Here is a 26,295-nt window from a genome sequence, read left to right on the forward strand (position 1 = left end):
ATTCACCACGGATCCAGATAATTTCCTCCTTGTTATCTTCACAGATTTAATCTGTGAAACATAGCACTGGCACAAATCTGCTAATACACTACAATAACTCCATCCCTTTGCAGAGTCCCATTACTCTGTTATAAAAACAAGAACATTTTAAAAACCATATATATTACCTTTAAAGGCCACAATTAACAACTTTAACCTTCCAAGTAGTTGAGTTAGACCTAAGACTTGTTCATTGCTCACTGCATCAATATTACAGAGCACAGTAATGGCTGAAATGACCCTGTGGCACTGGAACACAGAGACCTAGAAAAGCCAGGCTCAGTCATGGGGCTCAGGCCATGTGCACTCTCTGTCTTACACACTTAATGATGCTAAAAAAACAACCACAAAGCCACAAAATGCTCTAGTTCAGATGTTCAGCTCCAGCTCACAGCATTATTTTCCCTGTCTTGTTGCTCTAAGTAAATAGGAATTATTTCTCCAGAGTGTCACTCACCATGGAGCTGTTGTGATGAGAGCACAGAGTGTTTGCTGATGCAACCTAGGACACAGAGATGGGACAATCTTTCCCACAGTGGGAGAAATACACATCATTTTTGGGTTGTTACCATCACACATAGCAACTAGAGCTAAATACAGCAAAGCATTTGCAGCTACAATATTAGTTTTACACCTGGCACAAAATGTGCTGGAAGACTCGTGATAGGAATAAAAGGCAAAGGGAACAAGCAAATCCTGATTTCAATAACGCAAGAGTAGCAGAGGAGTTGCATCAGATTCACGATAGTGCAAACCATGTTAAAGCACAGGGCAGCCATTTAGGAATACAACCGGTTTGACCCTTAAGACTTTTAACACACCTGTCCATGACTTAAAAACAAGTTTATCTTTTTCTCTACATATTCTCTTCTTTACAAAGCAAATTCTAACACTATATATCTGCCTGTTTACTTTAATGTAAATTGGATTATAGCTCTTTTGAAAGCAAAGCAGTTCCAGTTCTCTCCCCCAGATGACAGAAGAATAAGACCTTCCATCCTTACAGCAGCTGTGTTACCAGTAAAATTAGCAATATTGAACAGCAGTGAGTTGAGTTGACTTGAAACTACAGCTTTTCCTTTGTGGTAGTCTTTTAGATATTTACTGCTGAAAGAAAGACAAGCCTATGTTTTTTCTCATTAGCTTTTTTCTGCCTGTTCAATTTACTGCTTATTGACTGCAGGAAAACCTTCTTTCTTCTAAAGCTAGAGGATGTGATATCTCTCAGATGTCACACTCTGGTTTCATTCTGGTTGGATCACCAAACAGCACAGCCAAGAGCAGCTGCCACATCTCTTTTTCTGTCACCAGTAATCACAGCAGAGTGGGGCAAAGAGCAGTAACTAGAGAAGGCATGGTGGAACCTGGCAAGCATGGAATGAGGGCAATACAAGCAGACACCACCCAGAGGACTGGAACTGCTCTCCTACCAGTTCCCACACCAATTTCAGAAGAGAGGTCGCTGGTTCAAACCCTTCTTTTGATGGAGTTCAACTGTCCACTAAATTTGGTAGTTGCAAGAGTGAAATATCTAGGTAAACAAGCATTTTAAATAGTCAAGTAGCCACATTTACCACCAATTAAACTGCTGTGTAATATTATTATGACACTGTAAATGACACAGAGGAAAACACAGAAACATGGAGTTGAATCCAGTCCAGTGATACGCGAGAGAAATCATATTTCATACATAATTAAGTTTCTCTTGGCTTTTTATCTGATCAAAACTATTAGAAGGCTGCAGAGCAGCTTCATTTCCTTTTCCCCTCAGGTTGCCTTTGCTTGAGCACACTAAAGCAAGATCCTCTGGATTCACTGTAGGACAGGCTCACTCTTGTGGCAATCCCTCTCTGCCTGTTTTTTGTACATTGGATTCTTGTTCTTGAACCAAGTGAGCAACATGACACTCATATGCCAAAATGAGTCTCAATTACCTTATGCATAGAATAAAAAGTCTTAAGTAACTGAAATTAATTAGAAGGATTAGCTTGTACACTGTAATGACTCCATTAGCAAGCATACAGCTTTCAATGGAAGAACTCCAAATAATGCAACCAATTCTATTTAAAAATAGAAGATTATGCTTAGGTTAGAAAAGGAAATCTCTTTTTTTTTCCTTTAAATCAACATTACAACTTCCTCCAAGTCTTTTTGATTATGGGTCTAATTCCAAGATTTTTGCTTTTCTTAAATTATGAGAAATACAAGTAACAAGACTGGAATTCTGCAAGAAGCCAAAATGGATTATTTCTGCAGTGATCCATCAACAGTGTGGTTTATGAAGAACCTGTACATTTAGGAAGAACTTCTGGTCCCCTTTGCCATCAGTGCTTTCAGTACTAGATATAGGAACATGCTTCCTCTTTCACATGATGACCAACAGCAGTTGGTTTTATCTGAAACACTATAGAATGGGAAAAAAAAAATCCTTGAAAGGAATTCTGGGACTTTAGTACTTGATCCCTTTGCAACAGACTTGGCAAAAGACAGAAGGAAAGCACTCATATATCACAAATTCCAGATCACTCGCTGCATTACCCCTTCAACACGAATCTCCATGAAGTTACACCAACCACAGAACGAGTCCACAACTGCGTCCTGTGCTCTCCAACACTAGAGCTGAGTGAACACAGACTTTTTGTCCAGGAGCACAAATTTGATCATACCCCAGTTATCACGGAAGTAAAATACCACAGGAAAACTGGACATAACCCTACCATTGGACTAACCAACCTTTTAAGGTAGCCCACTTACTCACAAGAACACACAAAGCCACAACCATCACCACGAGGATTAAATTTGGCTCTGCACAGGTAGCAATTTTCCCCATTCTATAAAAATTTTGATTTTTCCCATCCTGTATGAGGACAAAACTGGAGCCTTCTTATTTTAAAGTGTACACACATTAAAAAAAATTTTTAAAAAGTGGGGGGGGGCACAGCTGAAAATTAGAGAAAGTCATACTTGGCTTCCTGGCTAGAACACTCTCCTGGAACACAGAAGATCCAGCCAAAGATGTATCTAAGAAGAGCTGCTCTGTCTCTCCCCATACATAGATCAAGCTCATCTAGCTCAATTAATATTTAATTATCCACACAAAAGGGATCATCTTCCGCAGAACAGATAGAGGGCATATTGCCTGGTGCAATGCAGCTTTGTTCAGCAAAAGTAGTTCAGGACCTGAAAACAGGCTACATTACTTGGGATTTTGGAGCTCTTGTACATGGCACTTTTGTCTCTTTTCCCAAAATAAATTATGCCTACCCTGTCAAAACACAGAGGAATTCAACCTGGAATTCTTGTACTCTTGGCTATTCCAGGGTCTATCTCCCTTATCAAGAAAGTTAACAATTTCGAGGTTTTCAGAAAATAATTTGTAGAATTTCAAAAGAAATACCAAAGGCAGCTGTATTTCCTCATGAAATCACTAAGGGTGAAGATTGTTGAGAGCTTATCTAAAACCAGACCTGAACCACCAACACCTACTGCATCCAAACTTGGGTATTAACAATATTTTTCCTTAACATTTGTCAACTTAAAATGTCCTATTAATATTTTATAGCTGTAAAAGACTGGTAGTTGTAAAAGAAGATACCCAAACATTTATTATGCTTTTGAAAAATGAAGATGAATCAGCTGTTGGAAGACTGAATATGGAAACTCATTCTAAGAGATGCTTTCCAAGCATTCACTTGGCAGTTGTTGCAACCTTGAAAGGCTGTAGGCTACTTTACTTGGAAAACAATGGGAAAAAAAGGAATCACGAAAACAGATATTAAAAAAGAAGCAATTCAAACACCCATTTTGGCTCCTTAGACCTTCAAAACCTCTCTCCTAATATGATATTGTTTCCAGATAACCAAACAGTCCAATTAAAACATTGGCTATACACTTCATATCTTTTGATTCTTGCTTCCTTATATGAATTTCCATATCCCCACAAATACACCTTTCAAATTCAGAGGTGAGTCGAAGTAGATATCCTCTATCCTACTAGATTCTGCTTAAATATAAGGCCAAGATGCTATATAAAATCTCCTACTGTGTGGGGATCTGGGTGGAGTGAGGGTGTTTTTGCTCAAATTCTCGTTTAGACTGGATTCCCTCATTCCTTTGTGGTTATAGGTACAGAATCTTCCCTCTGTAATAAAAAGGGGCCTAATAGTGTCACCTATTGCAAAACAGCTTTCCCCTCACCAGGTCCAAGCCCATGCAGAAGTCCCCAAACTCATGTCTGTGTGTTATTACAATCTGTAACAATTTGTCTTGCTCATGAACAGTGTTGGTTAAAATGCAAATTCTATGCAAAATGAGGGACAGAAGAATTCATCAGTGTATGCTGTGTATGGATTAATAATTCTTCATCCTGCAAGCAGTCCCCCACATTTCAGTGTGGTAACTCAGGTTATAGCAATTGACATAAAAGAAGGGGAGGGGAGAATAAGGGTAAACCCGTTTATGTCATAATTATGCAGCATCAGACATCTCTCCTCCTAAAGGGGAGAGAAAGCCCAAACAGAAATAAATAGCTGCCTGCAATTAAAGCCATAAAGCCATTAAAAAGAGATTACCTCAAGCCTGGGGTTGAAGCAGCAGGCATGGCAGGCTATACCTTGAAAATCAACCGTTTGTGACAAGAGAGACTAGACACACATAGGAAGTACCCTGGGAACTGGGTGTGGCTGGACGAATTCACATTTTTACCCAGGTATTTGTCACTAGCATCACCAAATTACCGCAGATGGTACAATAGCCAGCAATGGAACTCTCTGTGACTGTTTATAATACGACCATAAGAAACATCCCCAGAAAAATGAACCAAAGGTTTATAAACCGCCACCTCTCTAGCTCGAAGGAAAAGGGATGTGTGGCAGCACAGGAGCCAATACCACCTTCTGTCAAAACAAGCCACCCGCTCTCTTTAAGGGCAGCCGAGGGAAACCTGCGCTGAACAGCATCCACCGCCGAACGACACCAACTTCAACAGAACAAAAAATACAGAAAACCGCCGCGGCTCAGCCATCCGCCTCAGTTATCGCAACGCTATCGATTCCGCATGGAAACAGATGGGGAAGAGACAGACCCCTGCTCGCGGAGGCAGGGCGGGAGCATCCCCCCGGGCTCCACGACCGCAAGCACCGCTCCCGGTCCCGCTCCCACCTTCTTGGGTCTCTTCCTCCGCTGGCTGCCGCCGTTGCACTTCTCGCCGCCGTCGCTCTTCTGGGCCGCCTCCTCGTTCATCCTAGCGAGCGGCACTGCCGGCGCCGTGCCGTGCCATGCAGGCTCCGCGCCCAGCCCCAGCCGAGGGTGGCACCGCCGGGGCAGGGCCGGGGGCGGGCGCAGCGACAGCGGCAGCGTTGCCGTGGTGGCGGCTGCGGGGCGGGGACGGGCGGGGACGGCGCGCCCGGGCAGGGGGTGATGCTCCGGGGGAGAAATCACCGAGTGGCTGGGGTTGGAAAAGACTCTCAAAGCTCATCTCCTGGCTCCAGCCCCCTGCCATGGGCAGGGACACCCTTCACTAGATTAGGACCACCTGCCCCGTCTGGCCTTGGACACTTCCAGGGATCTCGTGCCGCTCACACACCTTCCTTGACCCCAAACCCATTCACGTGAGCGAGGTATTCGACCACAACTGTAACATCCAAGAGATGATTCACTCTTACTACCAAAGCAGACAATGGCAGCATGATAAGCACAGCACACAAGGCGTTAGTTTGTACTACTAAAATAAATCACCTCCTCCTTGGGCTGGAAGAACCACAGCAACATTTACATTCACATGTAAATGCATTCTTCCATGTCTTCTGATGAATGCTTCAAAAAGAAAATAAAAATTGCACTATCCCACTTCCAACTGAAAAAAAACCAGCCAAGTAACTCGCCCTCTTTCTCAAACAGCAGCTAAGGCTGGGGAACAAAAGAAAAAACTCTGCTTACTCAGCAGAGGAGAGGCTGGAGAAAGTGGAAAGGACCCAGTCAGGCATGAATTCACTCTCCCACAATCGCGCTGTCTGCAAACACAACGAACATCTGCAGCACAACAACCATGTGAGCAGTGTAACAACCTCAAAATCTTCTTTTCTTTTCCTTACTTTGAGACCGACTTCTTTGTTACTGCAAGCAGTAGTAAATTCTAAACTAAAATGAGAAAACTCATGTAGAAGTAAGGGGAGCTACAGATCTTGAAGAAGGCGGGTGCTATACAACACTGCATCTGTTATGCCATAATTAGAGCTGTAATCACAGTCACAGCAAGGATTTTGGGGAAGACATACAACAGTCATTTGTTATCAGTGTCAGACATCCACGGAATTCATCTGGGGAACCTGTGGAGATGCAGCTATTCTTTTAACTTAAAAACACAGATGCTGGTATTTAAGAGAGAGGTCATCTCCCATTTCTCATTTTAGTTACATTTTGCACAAATTCATCCCCCTGTCCAGCCCTTTCTCATACCAAACAATGCCATTTACACTCTTTGCCTGACATTTGTTTATTCCCAATATGTGATTCTTGGGTTAAGCACCTTGCTGAGGAACGTAGTGATTATGTATTGTGTGTTTTCGTCTTACAATGTTTCTTGCACTATTTAAAAAAAAAATTAAACCACTGATATTTCTGAGTGTAAAGATGAAGCAAACTTCAATCATGCATGATGGTTCTCATCACTAAGCATCATGCATGATGGTTCTGAAAACCCAGAGATCACATGATATCGCAGTGATGTAAAAGGGATGAAAAACAATCTCACTGCCAAATCCATCACTTGTTCCTCTGTCCCTAGAGATGATCCTTTTTATTATATTTTTGTATCTATATTTACTTTCAGTCTTCAAGCTGAAAAAAACAAGGAAACAGGATTGCCGGAGACTTCCATGATAGCCAGGAAATGAGCAGATTTTCCCGAGAGACTTAAATGATGGAAGGCTTGATGACTGGTGAAGGAAGAATTCTCTGGGAGTCACTGTGAGGAGCAAAAGGGCAGCACTCTGGGGAGGCAGCCAGTGCTAAATGCAGGCTGGAAGCTGTGAGGAAGGAGTGAGACAGAAAGACACAGTTTGAGGATTACCAATTTCCATCCACCTTTCTCATCTGACCTTTCCATTTTTTCTATCAGTGCATGGGAGCTGCTGTCACACAACTCCCTGGCGAATCATGGGTACAAGTGTGACAGTGTCCACAAACAAAATACTGGAAAAGCCTGTGGTGACAAGTATTCTAGCTACAAACCCACCCCAAATTCACAGGTACAAGTTTGCTCAAGGATGACAACCTCATTAACCTGAACTGCCCTTAGCTCCTCTCTCCAAATCATGGGCATTCACCTTTGGCAGTGCAGCTTTAGGTGTACTCAAAGAAAACAAATGCTCTTGCTCAGTAACAACACATCAGTACTCTTCATTTCTCACAATCCCAAAAACCCAGCATGAAACCAAACCAACCTAACCAGCCAGGGAGTCACAGCTGGTGTCAACTGACAACAGGCCTAATAACAGCACAAAATCAGCCCTAAGAACCACACAAACTGCTTCTGAAATGCCCACACAGCCAAGCAAGTCTTAAGTAGTTAGAAATGCTGAAGGCATTCATACTCATTTAAAGAAGTTAGGAAAAAAAAAATATATAGCATGAGTATTCCATTTCCTGCACAAAATCTATTAGCTGGGAGAAAAAAATGTAGACAAACTTCCAACACAGGGAATGACACAAAGTATTTTTTAACTCAGTTGACACAGGGCTGCAATCACATACCTGATCAGCCCTCAACAGTTTATAAAGGGGATATCAGATCTCCAAACCGTATCCAGGAACCCACAGAACCAGGAGCAAGGGCTGGTGTTTTATGATGGGACAGTCCCCATGAATGAGTGTTTAGGTAAGCAGGTGGATTCGTGTGTGGAGACTTCCCACGGATATGCTGTTTCTAGCCATATTCATTACACCTAAGTCCAGCTGCTTAGCTCACCTTAATCCACCCTCCATCTGCAACCCAGTCTCATGTAGCAGTCCATCAGGTTAACAACACACAATTACCTCCCTTCAGACAGCTTCTATCAAGGGGATTTCACCCTGCCTTAAATTTACCTTAGGAAGCTGGAAAGAAATGATGCAGAGGTGTGAAGCAGCTCCCTCAAAATCCTTGAGCAGCTTGCTGGCCATTGTCTCTGAAGCACTGCCAGAAACTTCCTGCAGTACACCAGCATTCAGAGCAGCAGTACCACAGGAATCCCTTGAACTTGCTAGGTGCAGTCAGAGCAGCTTCTTTGCCCAGTTTTGCTTGGGTATTTTCCAGACCCTTGCTCCCAAACTCATTCCTATTGTCATGTAAACCCAAGGCAAAGGAGAGTGTTAGAGCTGCTGGCAGATGGCTCCAGCCTGCACCAAGCAGTGTGATGGTGCAGCTGGGTCACTGCTGCTATGCTTATCACTACCTCAGGCATGTCTACACCAGGCTGACACAGGATTTCCTACTCATTTCCTATATCAGCATTCCAGGTGGCCTCTGCAATTAAAAATGTAATCCTACAAGACCAGCTCCATTCCTGCTGAATTTAACAGCAGCAGATCCATTAAGAAGTTTGTTAGACAGAATTTACACAATGAAAATTAGAACTTTGTATTCTAGCTGAACCACATGCTCATTCTACATCCAGACTTTACTTCATGTTCTGCACCTGTACTACCCATATTTAAAAAAAAAAAAAAAAAAAAAATTGAAACAATGTTGTCAGCAAGTCAGAACACTCCCACATTCACATTTTCCTTACTGAAGACCAGGGATACCTTATCAGTGTGTCAAATACAAATAAGAGAGAGTAAAGACCAAGACAAATTTTTCTCAGCGGTACCCAGCAACAGCCACAAATTGAAATGCAACTATAGAAACACTTTAAAAATAAAGAAACCTATTACCTAGCAAGACTAGAAATTCTTAATCCTTAGAGATACTCAACCCTTTACGTGGCATGGTCTTGAGCAACATGCCCTGTCTGACCATGATCCAAGACCAGGATTGGACTGTGATCTCCAGAGACCCATCTCCACTTGGCCTATCCTGAAAGCAACCCCTCTACACTTGTCACATAACAGTAGCTGTTAAAAGCATTAAAATACTCAGCTATTCCAGCTGAGTAATTGCAGATACTGTCAGTGTTAAGATGCTGACACCTATATTCTCTCAGTCACTTCAATGCTTATAATAAAACCCCCTCTAAATACCACATGTGGTAAGTGCTCTGTGTCTACTCAGCAGTACACCACAGATAATCATGTGGGATTTTATCGACCCACCACTGCAGGAGTTTCTGCTGGTTACCTTGAGCTGAACCTCAGCTGCCATCTGGCCCACCCTGATAAGAAAGCAACAACAGAGCAAAGCACAGGAGGGTGAAAAATCTGCCTATGGTTTACCACTGAGTCATTAAACTGAGCTGCAACAGCAAAGATCAACTATGCATATATTTAAAATATTTTAAAATCTGAACAATTATTTTTCTGATGATGTAGTGAAATAACATTCATTACCCAAATAAGCATTTTTACACACTGTTATGTAAGTGCTCCCTATTTATTTCCTCTTTGATATATAAAGGACACAAACACAAATTACTAATAAGCAGATTTCTCCAACCACATCATAGCTTTCCGTGAAAAAATCACAGAATTCTTACAGACCATCTTGTTCCAACCCCCCTGTCTTGGGCAGAGACCCCTTCCACTAGATCAGGTTGCTCCAAGCTCCATCCAACCTGGCCTTGGACATTTCCAGGGATGGTGCAACCACAGCTTCTCCAGGCAACCTCCTGAGCCAGAGTCCCACCACCCTCAGAGGGAACAATTTCTTACTAACACCCAATGCAACCCTGCACTCTGTCAGCTGGAAACCATCCCCCCTCATCCTTGTCCTTGAAGAAAAAGTGTTTACTGGAATGCTACGGAGTTTGCATCTAAAACACAAAACAAGGTGACGTTTCTTTAATCTGGGTTTCTGTTACACAGCCACGAATGACTTGGTATTTAATCATCTCAGGACAGAAGATCCAAAAAATAGGCAGCCAAATTCCAAGAAACACGTCTGATATGTCCTTCCATTGTTTTAAGAAATCATGTTTGAAAAGGAAAACCAGTAACAAAACAATAAATGAGGAATCCCAGCTCAATTTTACTCCTTATTTCTGAGGAAAATAGCTCCTCAGAACTCTTCAGTTCAGCACCTGTGCCCTGGACAGCAGGAGGAGCTGAGCCTCTCTTCCTGTGCCAGGCTGGAGAGGGTCTCTGGGGATGGACCCCTGACACCTGCACAGCACAAACACCTGACGTCACTGGTTCCCACACAGCACAAGGAGAGCAAATATTTCTGTGGCACATACACTTGGTGACTCATTTCCTTAGAGGAATATCTGTTGCTGGTAGCAACCTCAAAACAAAGAGGATGTCTCTGCATCCTTGTGTAAAGAACAATAGGTAGTAGTACCCTGTCATCATCAGTCACATCTGACACAGTTGACAATATACAGTCATACTGAAAGTGTGGATTACAGAAAAGGTTCTTCTTTCAAAGGTAAATATTTCCAAATCATGAAAATTTTACATCTGGGTTTGATACTGTTAACTACTTGTATATGTGTTTAATATATATATATTTAATCACTTGGCTCTATTCCTTGTTGCTTCTGTCCTCTAGAAAAGCATCATTCCATGAAAGCAGCAAGGAACTATCAATATTTAATATGTTTTAGTGAGGTCCTCAACATCCTTTAAACACTGATGTAAGTCAAGTCAGTGCTGGAAAAAATCAAGAGGCTACCTATCCAAATAGCCAACAAAAAACTTAAGTAATGCCAAATGCAAATTTGACATTCTTTTCTCTCCAGAAAGAGAAAGTCCTCTATTTTTTCCTCATTATTGAAGCCAAGCCACTATACTCACTAGACACAAGGAGCAAATGCGAAAAGAAAAAAATAGCTTTAAAACAACAAGTTATTTTAATGAAACACTACATTACTCCTCAATAGGAACACCTCTGGGTTGCTGGGATTCTACTGTACTTCTGCATTAAAATCATCAGCCAAGTTCTGCAGAGGTAGGGTTACCTGCCTAGCTCAGAGTGCTCCACAGAACACATACACAGCAATCATCACTATACAAACCAATAGTCAAAACATAGATTTAAAACGCGCTGGACCAGGCAGAAGAAAATCCTGCCTTCGGTTGTGGTGTGCTGTAGATCAAACAAATTAAAACCCATGAACTGAACGCACCATTTTCTGCCCAGTGGGAGCTGCAAATTGATCATTTGCGTTATCCATCCATCTGGGAGCCAGGACTGTGGGGATGTGACCTCACGTAACACCTCTGGTGAGAAGACATCAAACTTGGGCAAGAGAAAAGGCTCTTGCTCTTAAGTCCCCAGCAATTATCATGCTGGTCACGTGCTCCGTGGCGATTGCTATAGTAACCAGACACTTGCCAGGGAGACTTTCTAGCGCAAAGCATTCTTCTCTTATGCCTTCAATTATTTTTCTTCTGATAACTGTTAATTTATATTTTATTTTGGAGTAAAGGAATTGACATTTTTTTGTGTGTTCATCTGGCAAAGACTACCAGAAATGAAATCTGAAATCAGTTATAATAGAAAGGAAATTTAGAATAGAGTTTTGTGTCACCGGTTGATAAAATACAGCACTTGTATTATTTAGCATAGACAAACTGCAATAGAAAGGTATCACATTTTCAGCAGAATGTAACAAAATAAATTTTTTTTGCCAAGTATTTAAAAGAGCCTATAAGGTTGCTGTTACTATATGTGTGGCTTTTAGTTATGATTGCTATATAGAACCTTCCCTTGCTAGGACACGTTTTCCTTTTCCTGTTAAATATTCCGATCAAATTTCTATCTTTTTAATTTAAGGTTTTTGATACTGTCTCAAGATGAATTTGAAATGCTCATTGGAAAGACTTGAGCTATTAAAGGCTTTATATCCACATGTTTTGGATCAAAAAAACACAGAGGCTAAAACAGGATTGCCAAGACTGTTGGCAAGAAGAACCAGGACTGAATCTGGAATGGTACTGGTGCCACAGGAACAGCAGAGAAATTACCCTGGAGGTTGGAAAAGGGGAGATGGACAGAAGAGTCAATGCTTCCTAAAGCTAACATTTTCTAAAAGCAGGGAGGAAAAGCTCAACAGATGATTGTCTACTACTCCAGAAGCAAGGAAAACTAACTAGCAAAGGGTTACCCATGTAATTTTTATTCTACCTATATTGATGCTTTATATACTCTAATCCTATAATTTTGTATCTGTTACCTCACCAGAGCCACCTGGCTCTCAGGGCCAAGATGGTCACACCAAGGGATCCACAGAAGATTCAGAGCAAGGGCATCTGTTGCTTGATTTGCAGATAGATGCAGATAAATTGGCATACATTTCTCTACATACATAGGACAAGGAATGGGACATTGTCTTCACAGCCAGAGCAACCCATCAGCACAGCAGATAACAGCACCCATGCTGCTCCATCTGTTCCCTCCTCATGTTTCATACAAGACAGGTGCTTAAAAACAAGCTGTTCACACAAAGTTTCTCATTTTGTGGATGCTCCTCATCCACCTTGTGATCTTTTCCTCCAAGGGTTAAAAAGGCCCAGGGATAATCACAGTCAAAAGGACAGTTTTGAGCTGGGATAAGTGAGATGATAAAATACACCAACTCGAAAAAAACAAAACAAAACAAAACTATTTTCTTCAATTAAGGGTCCAAATACTCAAAACTTCTGATTATTTATCTCCCTATCTTTCAGCATTCCATCACTGAACAGGAATAATTGTCTCTCTTCACCTTACAGAAACATAATGAAAATGAATTAATTATTTTCCACACACTGGATAGGACTTTGATGAGCATGGTAGATGAGCCCCAAGGGACTAATAATTCTGTCTTCAAAGGGATGTTTAAACAACATGTTCTAAATAAGGCCTAGGGCCACAAATTGAGCAATGAGTGGGAAACAAGCTGTGGAGTAGCTGTTCATTAAATGTGTATCATTAGTTTGTTCATCGAATGCAGCAGGACCTGTGGAAAAAGCATTAGGGGCATGTGCAATTGAAGCCTGCATGGTGATGTTGGGACATGACTGGGTCAAACAGAGGTTGCAAAAGCCTCTCCTAACTCTGCACTCTCCATTAATTCCTTCCAGTGTAGGTCTGAAATGTGAGTGTACAGGTATATATATACAATGAGTAAGGACTCGAATATGAGACAGGATCAGAGAATGAGATTTCCTCATTTGACAGCCCCTGCCATTTCAGGGATCTCATTTCTTAGGTAGCAAATGTCAAACCCATCATTAGGGCATTGTTCAAAACAGGAAAGGGCTTGCAAGAATTATTTCAGAAGCAAAAGGAAAGGTTAATTAGCTGAAAAAATATATTCCACATGCAAGACGAAACACAAGCTCTTCTACCTTAATCCACCACTGACATCAGCTCCTTTGGCTGTTAGCAAGCACCACCAGAGCCAATCCCTGACACTCCAGGAGTGGCTCTGAAGCTATCCTGTCCAACTGCCCCATACACCAACCCCATGGGGACATAACCAAGTGCATCTCACCACAAACTGATTTTGTGAAGGCCAGAGAGGAGGATGAGCACAGAACACAGCAGCAGTTTGAGTCCACCCACAAGACAAGGACATTATTCACTCAGTGGCCACTTAGAGCACAGAGCTCTGCGCAGCGGTGGGGATCTTCTGCTAAGTCATGATGATCTCTTAGAAGATTTTACTGCTCTTCACAAGGTTTTATTTTCAATTATTATTATTACTATTGTTACATGACAGATTCCTTCAAGCTGTTCCATAGTCCTGTTTCTCCAGGCCCAAGGAGGAATTACAAAGTACTGCGACCTTGAACGATACTTGCCCCCTCAAAAGCTTCAAATTCTATGCTTCACTATACTGGCATCTCCCTGCACCCCATTTTTTTCCTGCCACAATGTTCCATTTTCAAGTGCCATAGTTAAATATCTGGGACAGTTTCTTGCCTTGAGTGAAAAAAATGCTTCCTCCATCTTCCAGAGAAAAACTGCATGTCTATATATTTAGCAACAAAAACTGGAGTAATGTTTAACAAAGAATTTGTTCTTCCCTTACTGTAAAATAACACTTTGGCTCATCAAGCTGACATTCTTCTACTGAAAACCCATCTTGTTAGAAAATATTCTCTTTGGAACAGTATCAATACGTACTTAATTAAATACACATTTAAAAAATAGGAGGCACTTCCTTTTTATTTTCACCCACAGGTATTGTAGTTTGTAAAAAATATTTTTAAAATAACCACATTCACAATATCAGGGAAAAAAAGGAGTTTTAAGATGCTCTCTTTGTGTTCAAATAAGTCACTCAGTGCATAGAGATGTTTAGGTCCTTGGTGCTGGACTGAAGACAAGCTCAAGTCCAGGATGTGCTGGGATTTTCTGTTGATGTGCCTTGGCCATCCAAGGTCAACAATAGATCCCTCCCACTCCTGAGGCTGCTCTGAGCTACTCTGGTAAATGACACAGGAGAAATGGTGTTTCAGATGACCCTTTTGCCCTGTCCTCAGTCAAGCACCAAGCTCAGTGATCTTTTCATTCAGTGAAGCATTTAATCACATTTAAGTGCTTTTATGTATCATCATGATCTTAAAATGCATGCTGGAGGGGATAATTATAAAATAACCTCCCACAGCAGCCTGTAAGTTTATCTGTCCTGCAAATTCCAGTGTAAAACAACGGCATGTCATTCCTCTGTAGTTTTTTACCTCGATTGAATCATCTTTAAACCATAAATGCTTTTAGGTCAGAATTCTTAAACACCATGAAACAAATGCTGTTCCTGCTTTCCAAGTTGCACTGGACAGGCAGAACTTACTCAAGATATATAACAATTTACAAGTAAATTATACTTAATACTCAAACCAACGAGTCCTAAACAAAACATCAGCTTAACATCAGAACATGCTGCTCAATAGTAAGCTCCATTTTGGAAACACACTGGAAAAGACCATATTTTATAGCTGACACTTCCTCCAACAAAAATTACTGCATGTGCCAGCCTGACTCTCAGATTCACCTTAAGAAGGTGACACTACTCCTGCTACGGGGCAATTAGCACTCCCACAGTGAGTAACAGGACGAATCATTCTAACAAAAGCAAAAATCACCCAATTTTTCAAGGGAAATGGTTACACTGCCAATTCTGCTTTCAAGCAGGTCCTTCCTTCACACACCGTACTGCAAACAGCCCTGGCACATCTGATCTTAGAATCACTTGGCTCTTTATAGTACACCCTAAGCCCAAGCATCTAAAGCAAGGAACACCTTAATTTTCAACTCCCTGTCTCAATAGGAAACTCTGACAGTGAAGAGCAAGGACAGTCTCTGGACCAGTGTTTATTCCAGAGCCAAGCCTGGGGGTGGTATGGGACCCCTGGCTTTGGGAGACAGTGGTGTCCGGAGCCACCACCTACAGCAACCAGGGATGATTTTCACATCATCTTCCTCAAGAAATGCTCTCCCCAAAAGCTGTGCTGGTGTCAGTGCTGCCCCAACAGGTACTTGAGATGACCTAATTCACTCTGTCTGATCATTTCAGCTACTGGAGAAATCTTCACCTTGTTGTGTAAAATAGGAAGGGGGAATCCGAGGGAAGAGCGACACCTGTGCTGTGCACCAGGAGCTCACTTCAGTTTAAAAAATAGTAATAATTTAATAAAGAACACAAACACAGTGCTGGAGAAATGTTCATCTGCCAAGCTCTGGAAGATGAAGGTCCTCTAGAAGATGTGTACATGATGCAAGATAAATTTGCCCATAAAAAAAAGTTCACAATAGCCGTGGTTTGAGACACCTGCTCTGGGAAATGGAGGAACAGAGCACAAACATGAGTTGGTTCTCAGACAGTAGGATTGAAAAATTTTCCAGAAGTTATTGGTTATGTGATGAAAACTCCACAGTGGCAACAACAAAACAGACTTGGAGAAAAAAATGCTATCCAAATATTTTTCCAAACACACTTTTGGTTTGCTGAGCCCACCTTTCATCCAAACAGAGTTCATTTTCTCACAAAAGCATTTTTCTGCTGACACCTACATTAGCTCAAGAGCAGGGAAGGTGACCTCCCCTCTCCTATTTTTGTTCATAATTTTTCAAATTTTTTGTTTCCAAACCATTTGCTAAACTTACTGCATTATAAATAGCTTTCAAATAAAGAAAAAAAATCCACATTTTTGGGTAACATATACTATTTATTACCAAAAATATTTCAGTAAATAACCCATGTCTTTGTCAATTATACTAAAAACCTCTAGAACATCTTCATCTTGTGAAGTATTGTCAACTTTTCTTTAAACACAACTTTGAGATAGCAACTATCTTGCTGCATTTCTGATGGTATTAGAGTGGAGTGAAAAGTCCAACTCGGAAAGTCACTAGAAATTAAATCTGGAAAGGAACAAGGCCACCTGAGGAGCCTCATGGCACAGGGACAGATCTGCTGCAGCCACAAGAACCTCTGCTACACTTGACCTTGAGACACAAGAGAGGAAGATTCTGGGGTCAGTCCAATCACAACAGGAATTTTTCTACTGGTGCAAAGAAACAAAGAAAATAGAGAGGAAAGCAAATAAACCCAAAGACAGCTCTACCCTCATCCATAATTGATAAGACACCATGAAGGTGGTGAAATAAATGAACTGAACCCAACTTCAGAGTGGATCCAGAAAACTCTGTACAAAGATGTTTTATCTATAAACTGTAGGTTACAAATGCACTGTTTCCAGACCAGCAAATAACATATGCATTTATCTGGGGAAAAGCCTGAGTCCAACAAAAGGAGGACACAACAGGTAGAAAATAAATTTGGATTATAATATTACAGAGTAGGTCTCACTGAAAAAGGCACTATACATTTAGTATATGTTTTGCTGCATTTTTATAACAGACATGTATTAATAATGGCTTCTTTCCTTTCTGCAATAAAGTCAGGATTCTTAATGAGCACAAATGGACTACAGAGTGGCTTGAGCATTTCTGTCCTGGAAAACCAGCTACAATAGCACAGAATTTTGAAACCCAGTCCGATTTAAAACATCACAGCTAATAGAACACTTAGGAAACTGGCTATTTTTAACTCTTTGTAACTGCAATAATATGAATTTTCATTCTGGAAACACGAGCAAGATTTCCACATGCAGAATAATAAGAAAAGATAAACAAAATATTTTATGTAAAATAAATGGATACCTTATCCTGCAAAAACTTGAAAATATTTCCTGTTGCCAGCAAAAATACTCATAAAATTTGGAATGTGAAACAACAGCTGGGAACAGTTAGCTACAGGAGAACTAGGCTGGATTGCAGTCCTTTCAGGAGTCAATGCACAGAGTGGCAACCATAGGTTTTCATTTCCTTTTTGATAAGCCTTTCATAGGGAGAAAATTCAGCAGTATTTTTGCCTGCCATACTTTGAAACCTACTATGAATTTCATAAGCTCATATTTGAAGGGTCTAAAGCAGACTTGAAAGCACAATAGTCAAAACAACCTGGAAACCACCGTGCAAGGGATGAAAAGGACCCCCAGTCATCAGGGAGCATAGAAACAACCAGGGAATGCCAGGCTTGGCCCACAGCCACAGCGCTCACTCCAGGCAGCTTTTTACTGACTGGTTTCCTGATTCCCAAAAAGAGTCAGAACCAGCTTGTTCATCCATTGGATAAATTTCTTCATGCAGTGGATGTACATCTTGTCTCACACAACTTTATCACAAACACATCCTTGCTTTTTACTGCACAGGATGGGAATCAAAATCTGGTACAAGAAAAGGACTTTAAATTCCACAAGAACAAGTAGACAGCAGATAAACAGCATTGGTTGTCAAAAGACATGTTTTCTTCCTACCAGAGAAGACAAACATTATTCAGATGTGTATGCCCACAACTGTTTTCAGATTCTCAACACAGAGGTAGAGAATTGTATTTGAAATATGAAGAAATTAAAAAGGCTAATGTCAAATATGCAGACTTTGTTCCAGCAGAAAAGCTTTCATTAATTTCTCACTTGATAATGAGTTTTTGTTCTTTCCCTGAAGTATTTGTAATGTTAGAAAAACACATTGTGTTTTGTTAACATTTGAGAAACACCAAAAGTCAATTTTGTAACTCTTTCTCATTTTCAGTTTTGATGGAAATATTTGCACTGCTGACATTGGCACAAAACCTAGGTAACATGTCTGAATGGAATAAAGGCTATGGTGAAAATTGGTGAAAAGCAACTGGTAAACACCATTTCTCAGTACAGAATTTGGCTTATTTTACTTTTAAAACATAAACCCAGCTTGGGTTTTAACACATATGGCTGCATTACTCCAGCTGCACATTACCATCAAGAAAAACCCAATAATCTCACATAGCTTCTAATACAGAAGTAAAAGTGTTCACTTTAGGAAATGTATCTCAAGTTCAACAAACTTAAACAATGCCTTGGCTTTTATTTCCTCTTTTTCAGCAATCCTTACAGCTCAGTGTAGTCTGTTGAATCAACCATAGGTGAAGGCAAACTCTTCATTTTTTTATATTGTTGACTAATTTCATAAGTTATATGACTTAAAGTGAAGGACTGATGTACAACACAAGAGGAAAATTTAACTTCAAGTCCTTTCATTAAGGAGAAGGATTCTAAATACAGATAAAATTATTACCATTACATATTTTTATCTCATGTTAATACAGAGTTTAACTACATCAAAGACTGAGATATAAATTTCTGTTATTAGAGGCCTGGAATGAATTCACACAAAAAACAGTTCTCCCATATCCAGCTCTGTATTCTAACAGGATCTCCTCCCTCCAGAGCTGCTTTCTGTTGTTGCTCTCTCCAATCAATAGTGCTTCAGAACATAAGCCAGATCTCTGTCCCTGCCCACAGCTGCAAAGGTCAAGCTGAAACATAAGATCGGTGTTTTAAGGAAGAACAGATCCTGGGATTTTGATATTTGGGAAAAGGAGGAACTCCTGAAAGAATACCCACTTGCAGCAGGCCTAGTTCCACTGAAGGCAGAGGAAAGCCTGTGGTCTGCTGAGGCTCTGGACAGCCATGGTTCACACTGACATGCAGAGACTCAAAAGGGCCAGCCTAGAACAGGTGGTGTTCTCCAGCACATTTCCATGAGCATCATACATTTTGAAAATATGGACTCCAGAAAAGTGTGAGAAGATCAAGTCAAACAAAATCTTGCAGAGAAAGGGCCATAGAGGCCAGGATTTCTTCAGGGACAAACAACAAAGTTTAGTTCTCTCAAGAAGATGGAAAACTGCCTTGATATTTCCTTGCCACCATATAGTATCCTGTTTCTATACATATATAGTTGTCTGCTGCAATTCCTCCCTTGGTTTGTAATTTCAAGTGTTTTGACTTTTATCTAGCTCCTCCTGGCCTACATATAATTTTTTCTGTCCTATTTTTCCCCTACAAATTCTTCCTTTCTTTCCCTCATTCTATTCTCTTGTGATTTCTGTTCACAATAACCCCCTTTTAGCTAAACTGCACCCAAATATATACATACATATACATATATATATGCACGTGTGTGTTTATGTTTATTAATAATAATGAACTGTGAGTGTTTACCAAGCCTCCTGCAATTTGTTTGTTCTAGGCCTTCTGTTGCCTTGTGCATGAATCACCCATTTAGGCAGGAAATTCTTCAGGAAAAGGAGTGCTTACTGTTCTAAATCCATACAGTGCCTAGTACATACAGCCCCATTCTTATTTATTATAATAACTGCACCAGTGCTTTTGGTTTCCTCACTTCTAGAATGCTGATGCTTGCTTTGTGTGCCTTCAGTTCCCTAACAAACCCTTAAGAGAAAAACTACAGCACGAATAGCACATGTGCCACAGCAAAGCTTTGTGTTTGACATGGAAACTCCAAGAGGAGCACGGCAGTGGCCAGAATAGGTCGTGCCCATCCTCCCTGCACAGAGCATCATCCACAGCTCCCAGCAGAGCCTCTTTTCCCAGATGAAATGTAGAGTTCCTGTGAACATCCACACCAATTTCACACACACTTTGTGAAGGAAACTGAGCCCTTTGCACACAGTCATGACACGCTGCCCTGGCAGAGGGGCAGCAGTAGAAGAAAGGAATGGCATGTTCCTGCTCCCAGACACTGTAGGACACACAGAGCACTGCCTTCCCTAACAAAAGCTTCTTTTCATTAAAGGGTGGAAAAAATCCCCTTTTATTCTCTAGCCTTTGAAGGGCTTACATCATCGCTTCTTCAATTTCAGGATTTTAGTGAAAACAAGCTTTTTGCAGGGCTGGTCAAATGACAGTTAACTAAGAATTCCTGGGAGTGTTTAATCTACAATCTCTATTAATTTATCATTAGGGTACCTTCTAATAATGACTCATCTAATGAAGAAACAAAACCACAGCAGAAACCCTCCCTGCTCCTACAGTATTAGTTACAATGAACCTGGGCATCTCTCCACAAAAAGCAGCCACCATACCTCTTTTTTTTTATTTCCATCCCTCAATTAGCCCCAAGGTTTACAAGCACAAAACACCACGAGCTTTACATATTGCAAAGAAAATAGTTCAACACTGGCCTTTCATCACACACACAGAAAGAAAATTTCACCATCAAGGCTGTGTCCAACAGCTGCTTTGAATGTGTTGACAGGAATTAATTGTGAATAGGAATAAAATTACTAAGGGGAAAGGCAGTTGCACCAAAGGGGAAAACTTGTATGGTTTTTCCCCTCACATTTAAATAAAAAATACCTTTTTTTCCCAAAGATCTTTCCATACATGGACCTGTGATTCATTCCTTTTTGAGAAGCTCCCATGTAACCCAAAGTAATATAGCTTTGAGAACATGAGCACTCATGTACCTTTCAACAGGGAAATCCTGTACTGAAGACCAAGGGAAGTTCCAAATTAAGGAAAATGTGTTTTATTAGGAACAAATAAGTTGTGCTAGTGATTTTCAACAGAAGGCTCTAAATGTGATTCCTTCCACGAGCTCTTCCATCTCTGTTTTACTATTTCCACAGCACAGGTTCCTTGAAAGAGCTAAGTGTACCCAACAGCACCAAGTCAAGGCAAAGTCATCACTTCACCTACTTTCCCTGTCCCCAGATGAAGAAAATCTACTTGGATTTAAAAGCTATTTTTTATACCTCCAACAACACAGGGCCTTTAGAGAACTAATAGCTAGAGTTTTAAATTTCAGGCTAGATGCCATGCTTTTAGCTATGGTCATCCTGAAACCTGAGAGGGGAATTACACCAATCTCTCCCCAAGCCTGGGCAGCAGTTTCCATCTGTCACCTGTAAATAAGCTAACTTCATGAAAGGCTCTGCTTCCATGAGCTGTTGGCCTGCAGTCAGTCTTTGTCTTGACCTGTGCATTCATCAAAACCACCTGCAAGCCATTCCTGACCAAAGGCAGCAGTGCACTCAAATGTAATTTGCTATAGAGCTTTCAACAGGACACACCATAAATCTTGGGCCACTTCTTTAAACTAAACAAGTGTCAGTTCTTGTGGGTGACACAAGAGCCTGGTGCAGAGCAAAGCCAGAGAGCTGGCACAGAAAGGGCCCACCACAAGGCACTGGGTTGTTCACAGCTGTTCTCTTCTGTTCAGCTCAGAGCTCCAGCACCACCCAGACTCGACCAAGCAGATCTTCACAGATCTAACAGATGTGTCTTCAAAATGTGGCCATGCCCAACAGGCAGAAACAGCTACGGAAAGAAAAACTGTGTCTCAAAAGGAAAAGTCAGAGATCTCTGCATCCTCTGTTTTGAGAGCATGTACCAGTAAACAATGAAAGAATGTCACTGGCATAACATAGCATAATGCATCAATCACAAGATGTGAAATACACGACCAGTTATGGAATTGCTTAATCTACAGAACACTCACTACTTTGTATCAGCTATAATTAACTTTAGCCTACAGAGTCAGATAACATTTTAAAAAAAACACTTTCACAGACACAGATTTAGATATTCTTCATGTATTTTGTCTGCGAAAATCAATTGCAGTAAGAATCCGAGGTGAAGCAACACAATTTCTTACAGTTTTGTGTGTTGCTTATTGTCACACACCACCAGTGCTCACAACCCAAATCTCTCAGTGCTAAACTAGTAAAGAAGACTGAAAATAAAATGGACCTGATAGAATCTGCAGCTGGAAACAAGCTCTGGCCCAAAACCAAGAGGGACTTAGTCTTATCACCTGGAATGAAAAACTTAAACATCCAGCCAAGGAGTAACACAAATGCAACCTGATTATTCACATGCTTGTCTCTGCACGTGTCTCTGACCTGGCCCCTCAAGCACTCCCTGACTTCACACAGATGCTTTCTTTCCCCACTGTACCATACTATTTAGCACATAGAGAATAAGAATCCTTAAGGATTTAATAAAAGACACCCTTTAGATCAGAAAATTGAGGTTGACTTCCCAGCACGTCACAGGTAGACCCTGGTACTTATGAATTCAGACTGGTTGCAGGGAAAGTTTTTCATCCTTGCAACACTGTTGCCATAGCAACCCCAGCTGATCCGATATTCTTAGCAACCACTCCTAACTCTCCATCCCCAGCACTCCCTGCTTTCCTCCAAGGCTGAGCTGCATAACCTCATTTCCAAAACCCCACTGACCATCACCAGAACTACTAGAGCACAAACTGGAGTGCCTTCTCCATAGGTACCCGTGATGTGCACCTGATACACCAGCACAACATGCTTTGCACATGAGAGAATATGGGAAGCACACTTAGCCTCAGGACACTGAGCAGGGCAGAGAGTCATGCTGGACCATTCTGCTAACATTTTCAGATTCTGGGGACACAAACAGGAGAGCAGTGAGGGTCTGTGATGTTCCAAGACCACAAAAATCCACCTTATTATTTCACACACGTACCTACCTCACCATCATTCCTCTGGGCTGAAATAGTATTTGATAAAGTCAATCTGAACTTGTGTGATTGAAACCACAAGAAGATGCATGGAAGACATCACCTGGGGTTTTACACCACACAGTAATGGAGCAGTTAGTTATTACACTATTACCAACTGCCTCTCTTGCTCATAAACCAGGCACACTGTACTCCAACAGGCTTCTGAGCCAGGTGAAGATAAATTAGGAGCTGGCAAACAACAACACCTGTGTTACTCCAACTACACACGCTGTGTTTGGCAACCGCCCTCACTTCCTGTTGGAGGCTGTGTGCTGCCACTGCTGCCTGTGGCTGGGCTTCCCTCCTCCAGACCCAAAATAAAGCCTGAGCTCTCACACTGATTCCACGTAGGACCCAGTGACTTACAGCTCCTCATGCGAGTAAAGCTTTATGAACTTCACCTAGGAGTACGAAAAGGAATAGTAGAAGCTACTACTCTAGTGGAGGGGGAAGCAGAATGGATAGAGCAGCTGCTAATTAAGTACTGCCAGCCAGTACCAAGCCCAGATGTGCTACCAACAGAAGCACTCAGTAGTGCCAAGAGCAATGAATTTGACATGACTGGCAGCTGCATCACAAAGTCTGATGAACCAACTTGCTCTGTTCTGGACTGCTACTCACTAAACATATCACTCCTAAGATCTGCAACAAAAAAAATAAAAAACCTGCTCAAAACAAATAACCCTTTACAAAACATTAACCACGTGCCCAAGATACAAGAGAAAAGATTTTGCAAGTTTTAATACATGTGTTAATGTTTGTCTTTTCCAACCTAAGTGATTCTATGGAAGCAAAGTTCCAGGGAGGTCTCTTCAAAGGGAAGTTTTAAAAGCAGCAGGCAAACAAACAGAAAATACTAGGTAATGGCACATTCTGAAGTAAGAGCAGCAAACTACAAAGAAACGACATTTAGAAGGTATTTTTTTTACTCTATTTCCAAAAGCCAGAGAATGGCAATTTTCAGACATGTTCTCAGTGTCAGATTACATTTTTTTCTGTCACTATGGATTCTATATATTACAAGTTTCAACAAAGATTAAGGCCTCAAACACATTCACACCACAAATGTGGAATACAAGATTGTCACTAAATTAGGTTATTCAGCGTTCCTAGACTGGAAAGCTCCTGATCAATTTTTGGCTCCCTTCCTGAACAGAATTCTCTGAGTGTTCCCTGCTGTAATAATGAAGCATCCCTAGTTTGACACATGCAATTTATGATTTGTGAGAACTGTTGCAGGACAACAGCTGCTTGGCAAACCTGATCTTGACCCCATAACAACATGTATCAAGGACAATTTTCCAGAACCACAGTGGCTTGCCCTCAATATACCTGTACAAAATGGAGATTAGCCTGGACATTTTGGTTGTGTTACTTCTTATCAAGTGCAAGATAAACAGAATTCTCCCAGATGCTTAGCTAACACACAATTTTATAAATATCAGTTTATGTTTAACTTCTCCATTTCCTGAATATTTCTTCTCAGAGGGATCCTGGGAAGAGGCAAGACACAGCACTGCAAAGTGCCCAACAATATTGTATTTACTTGGACAGATTTTGCAGTCTCTTTCAAGTGTGCTATATATAGCTGATAATTTTGCTTTCTAGTCTAGAAAAGGAAAATCACAGCTGACACAGATTTCTTCTCAGCAGTCTCCTGCCAGCCCTGGCTGCAAATCTCCTCCCACAGCACAGAACAAGCAGCAGAGTCCTGCAGTTGCAGGTGCTCTGAGCATACCCTGGACATCTACTTGTGTTGTTTTCTGTCCCAGAATTAAGCACAGATAACAAAAGGGAAATGTTAGAAGTATCAGTGCTTCAGGTCAGTTACCTATTAATTGTATTTGCAATTTAATCCAGCCATCAAACATATTCCACAGAGAATATCATATTAGCCATTGGGCTTAATGTATTCTGGAATCAAAGCTACGGCTGCATATATTGAAGTATCCAATTTACACACACAAGCTTTTTTCCCCCTTTATGTTCTTCCTTAAGACCAAAGAAATGCCAATTGACAGCTTCTCACAGTTATGCACTTTGATGGTGCTGAGCCAGAACCCCCATGTGAGGAACCCTTACATAATTTATTCTGGTCATTTTCATTTTGAATAGGTGAAAAGAAATGCTTTAAAGATTCTACCTTGAAGACAGCAAATTTCCCTTTTTTAACTTTTTTAAAGTGCTTTTAGTAAATAAAAAGAAGGCTGATGATACCACAATCAACCCAATACAATTTATCCTCTTAATTTACAATAATCTCCTTATAAAGCTTTTTTTTCAAGGTGAGAAAATGTTAGGAGCTCTCCATCAGTAGCATATGGTGCATTAAGAAAATTTGCTCATGTCACACTGAAAGAAATGGTGCTAAAAAAACATCATGACTGCAATTCCATAAACTCATGCAGTAGGAAAGCCAGAATTACACAGTTTAAATCTGCCCTTTTGTATATATAGATGCTGTTTATCACAATACTATAGAACAGTCTTTTTTCCGTAAGATGCAATAGTAATTAGGGGATGCCTCATCCAATTGCCTTTCTTTCTATTTTTTGCCCTGTTCTTTTTAGCTGTTGTTTTTTTCCTAACAAAGTGCCTTTGTCCATTGTCAGAGCTGTTATTGCTTCTCACCCAGCCCATGTGCCTGCTGTCTCCTTACCCACTGCTGGCCCAGAACACCCAGGTCACTGTCCCTCTCCCAGCTCCACCCATCAAAGGATGGCAGAATCAGGCCTATCACTCACCGTGGGGTTTTTTAACAATTTTTATTCATGCAAAATAGAAGAACTAGGAAGGGAAGAATTTCAAACCTCCAGCAATTCATGTGTGACACAGTGAGGCAATGCTGTTCCTATCAAAGGTTATTTGGGATTTTTTTGAATATGAACCCAGTAACCCCAGTTCCCTCTGTAACTTGACATTGAACACATGCACCACAAATACAAACACATCAGAAGAAAAAATCTGGTAGGAAATATGCTAACAGCAAAGGTCACCAGGAACTGAAGCAATATGGCAAAAGAGACAGCCAGCTACTGCACCCACCTCTGTGCTGGAGTGAGGAGGAGACACATCACACAACCAGCACAGACTCCACAGTGGAGCACCTATGCAATATCACCAAATCCCATAAGGTTTGGGGTTGGAATGGACCTTAAGGATCATCTCAGTCTGTCCCCCTGCACCTCATTTCACACAACAAAATCAGTGCCTGATTCTAGGACCATGTTCAGAGTGTGATC

General features: G+C 41.1%; 1 protein-coding gene across 1 annotated transcript in view; it reads right to left on the reverse strand.

Moving 5' to 3' along the window:
* Nucleotides 1-5,416, reverse strand: part of ANK2 (ankyrin 2) — a 184,044-nt gene extending 178,628 nt beyond the window's left edge. The window contains exon 1 of the mRNA XM_077783070.1: nucleotides 5,200-5,416. Coding sequence (XP_077639196.1) covers nucleotides 5,200-5,280 — 81 coding nt within the window. The 5' untranslated portion in view covers nucleotides 5,281-5,416. The remainder of the gene's footprint in view (nucleotides 1-5,199) is intronic.
* Nucleotides 5,417-26,295: the final 20,879 nt, after the last annotated feature.

This window comes from Lonchura striata, chromosome 4 (genome assembly GCF_046129695.1).
Source record: "Lonchura striata isolate bLonStr1 chromosome 4, bLonStr1.mat, whole genome shotgun sequence".
NCBI classification, from domain to species: domain Eukaryota; kingdom Metazoa; phylum Chordata; class Aves; order Passeriformes; family Estrildidae; genus Lonchura; species Lonchura striata.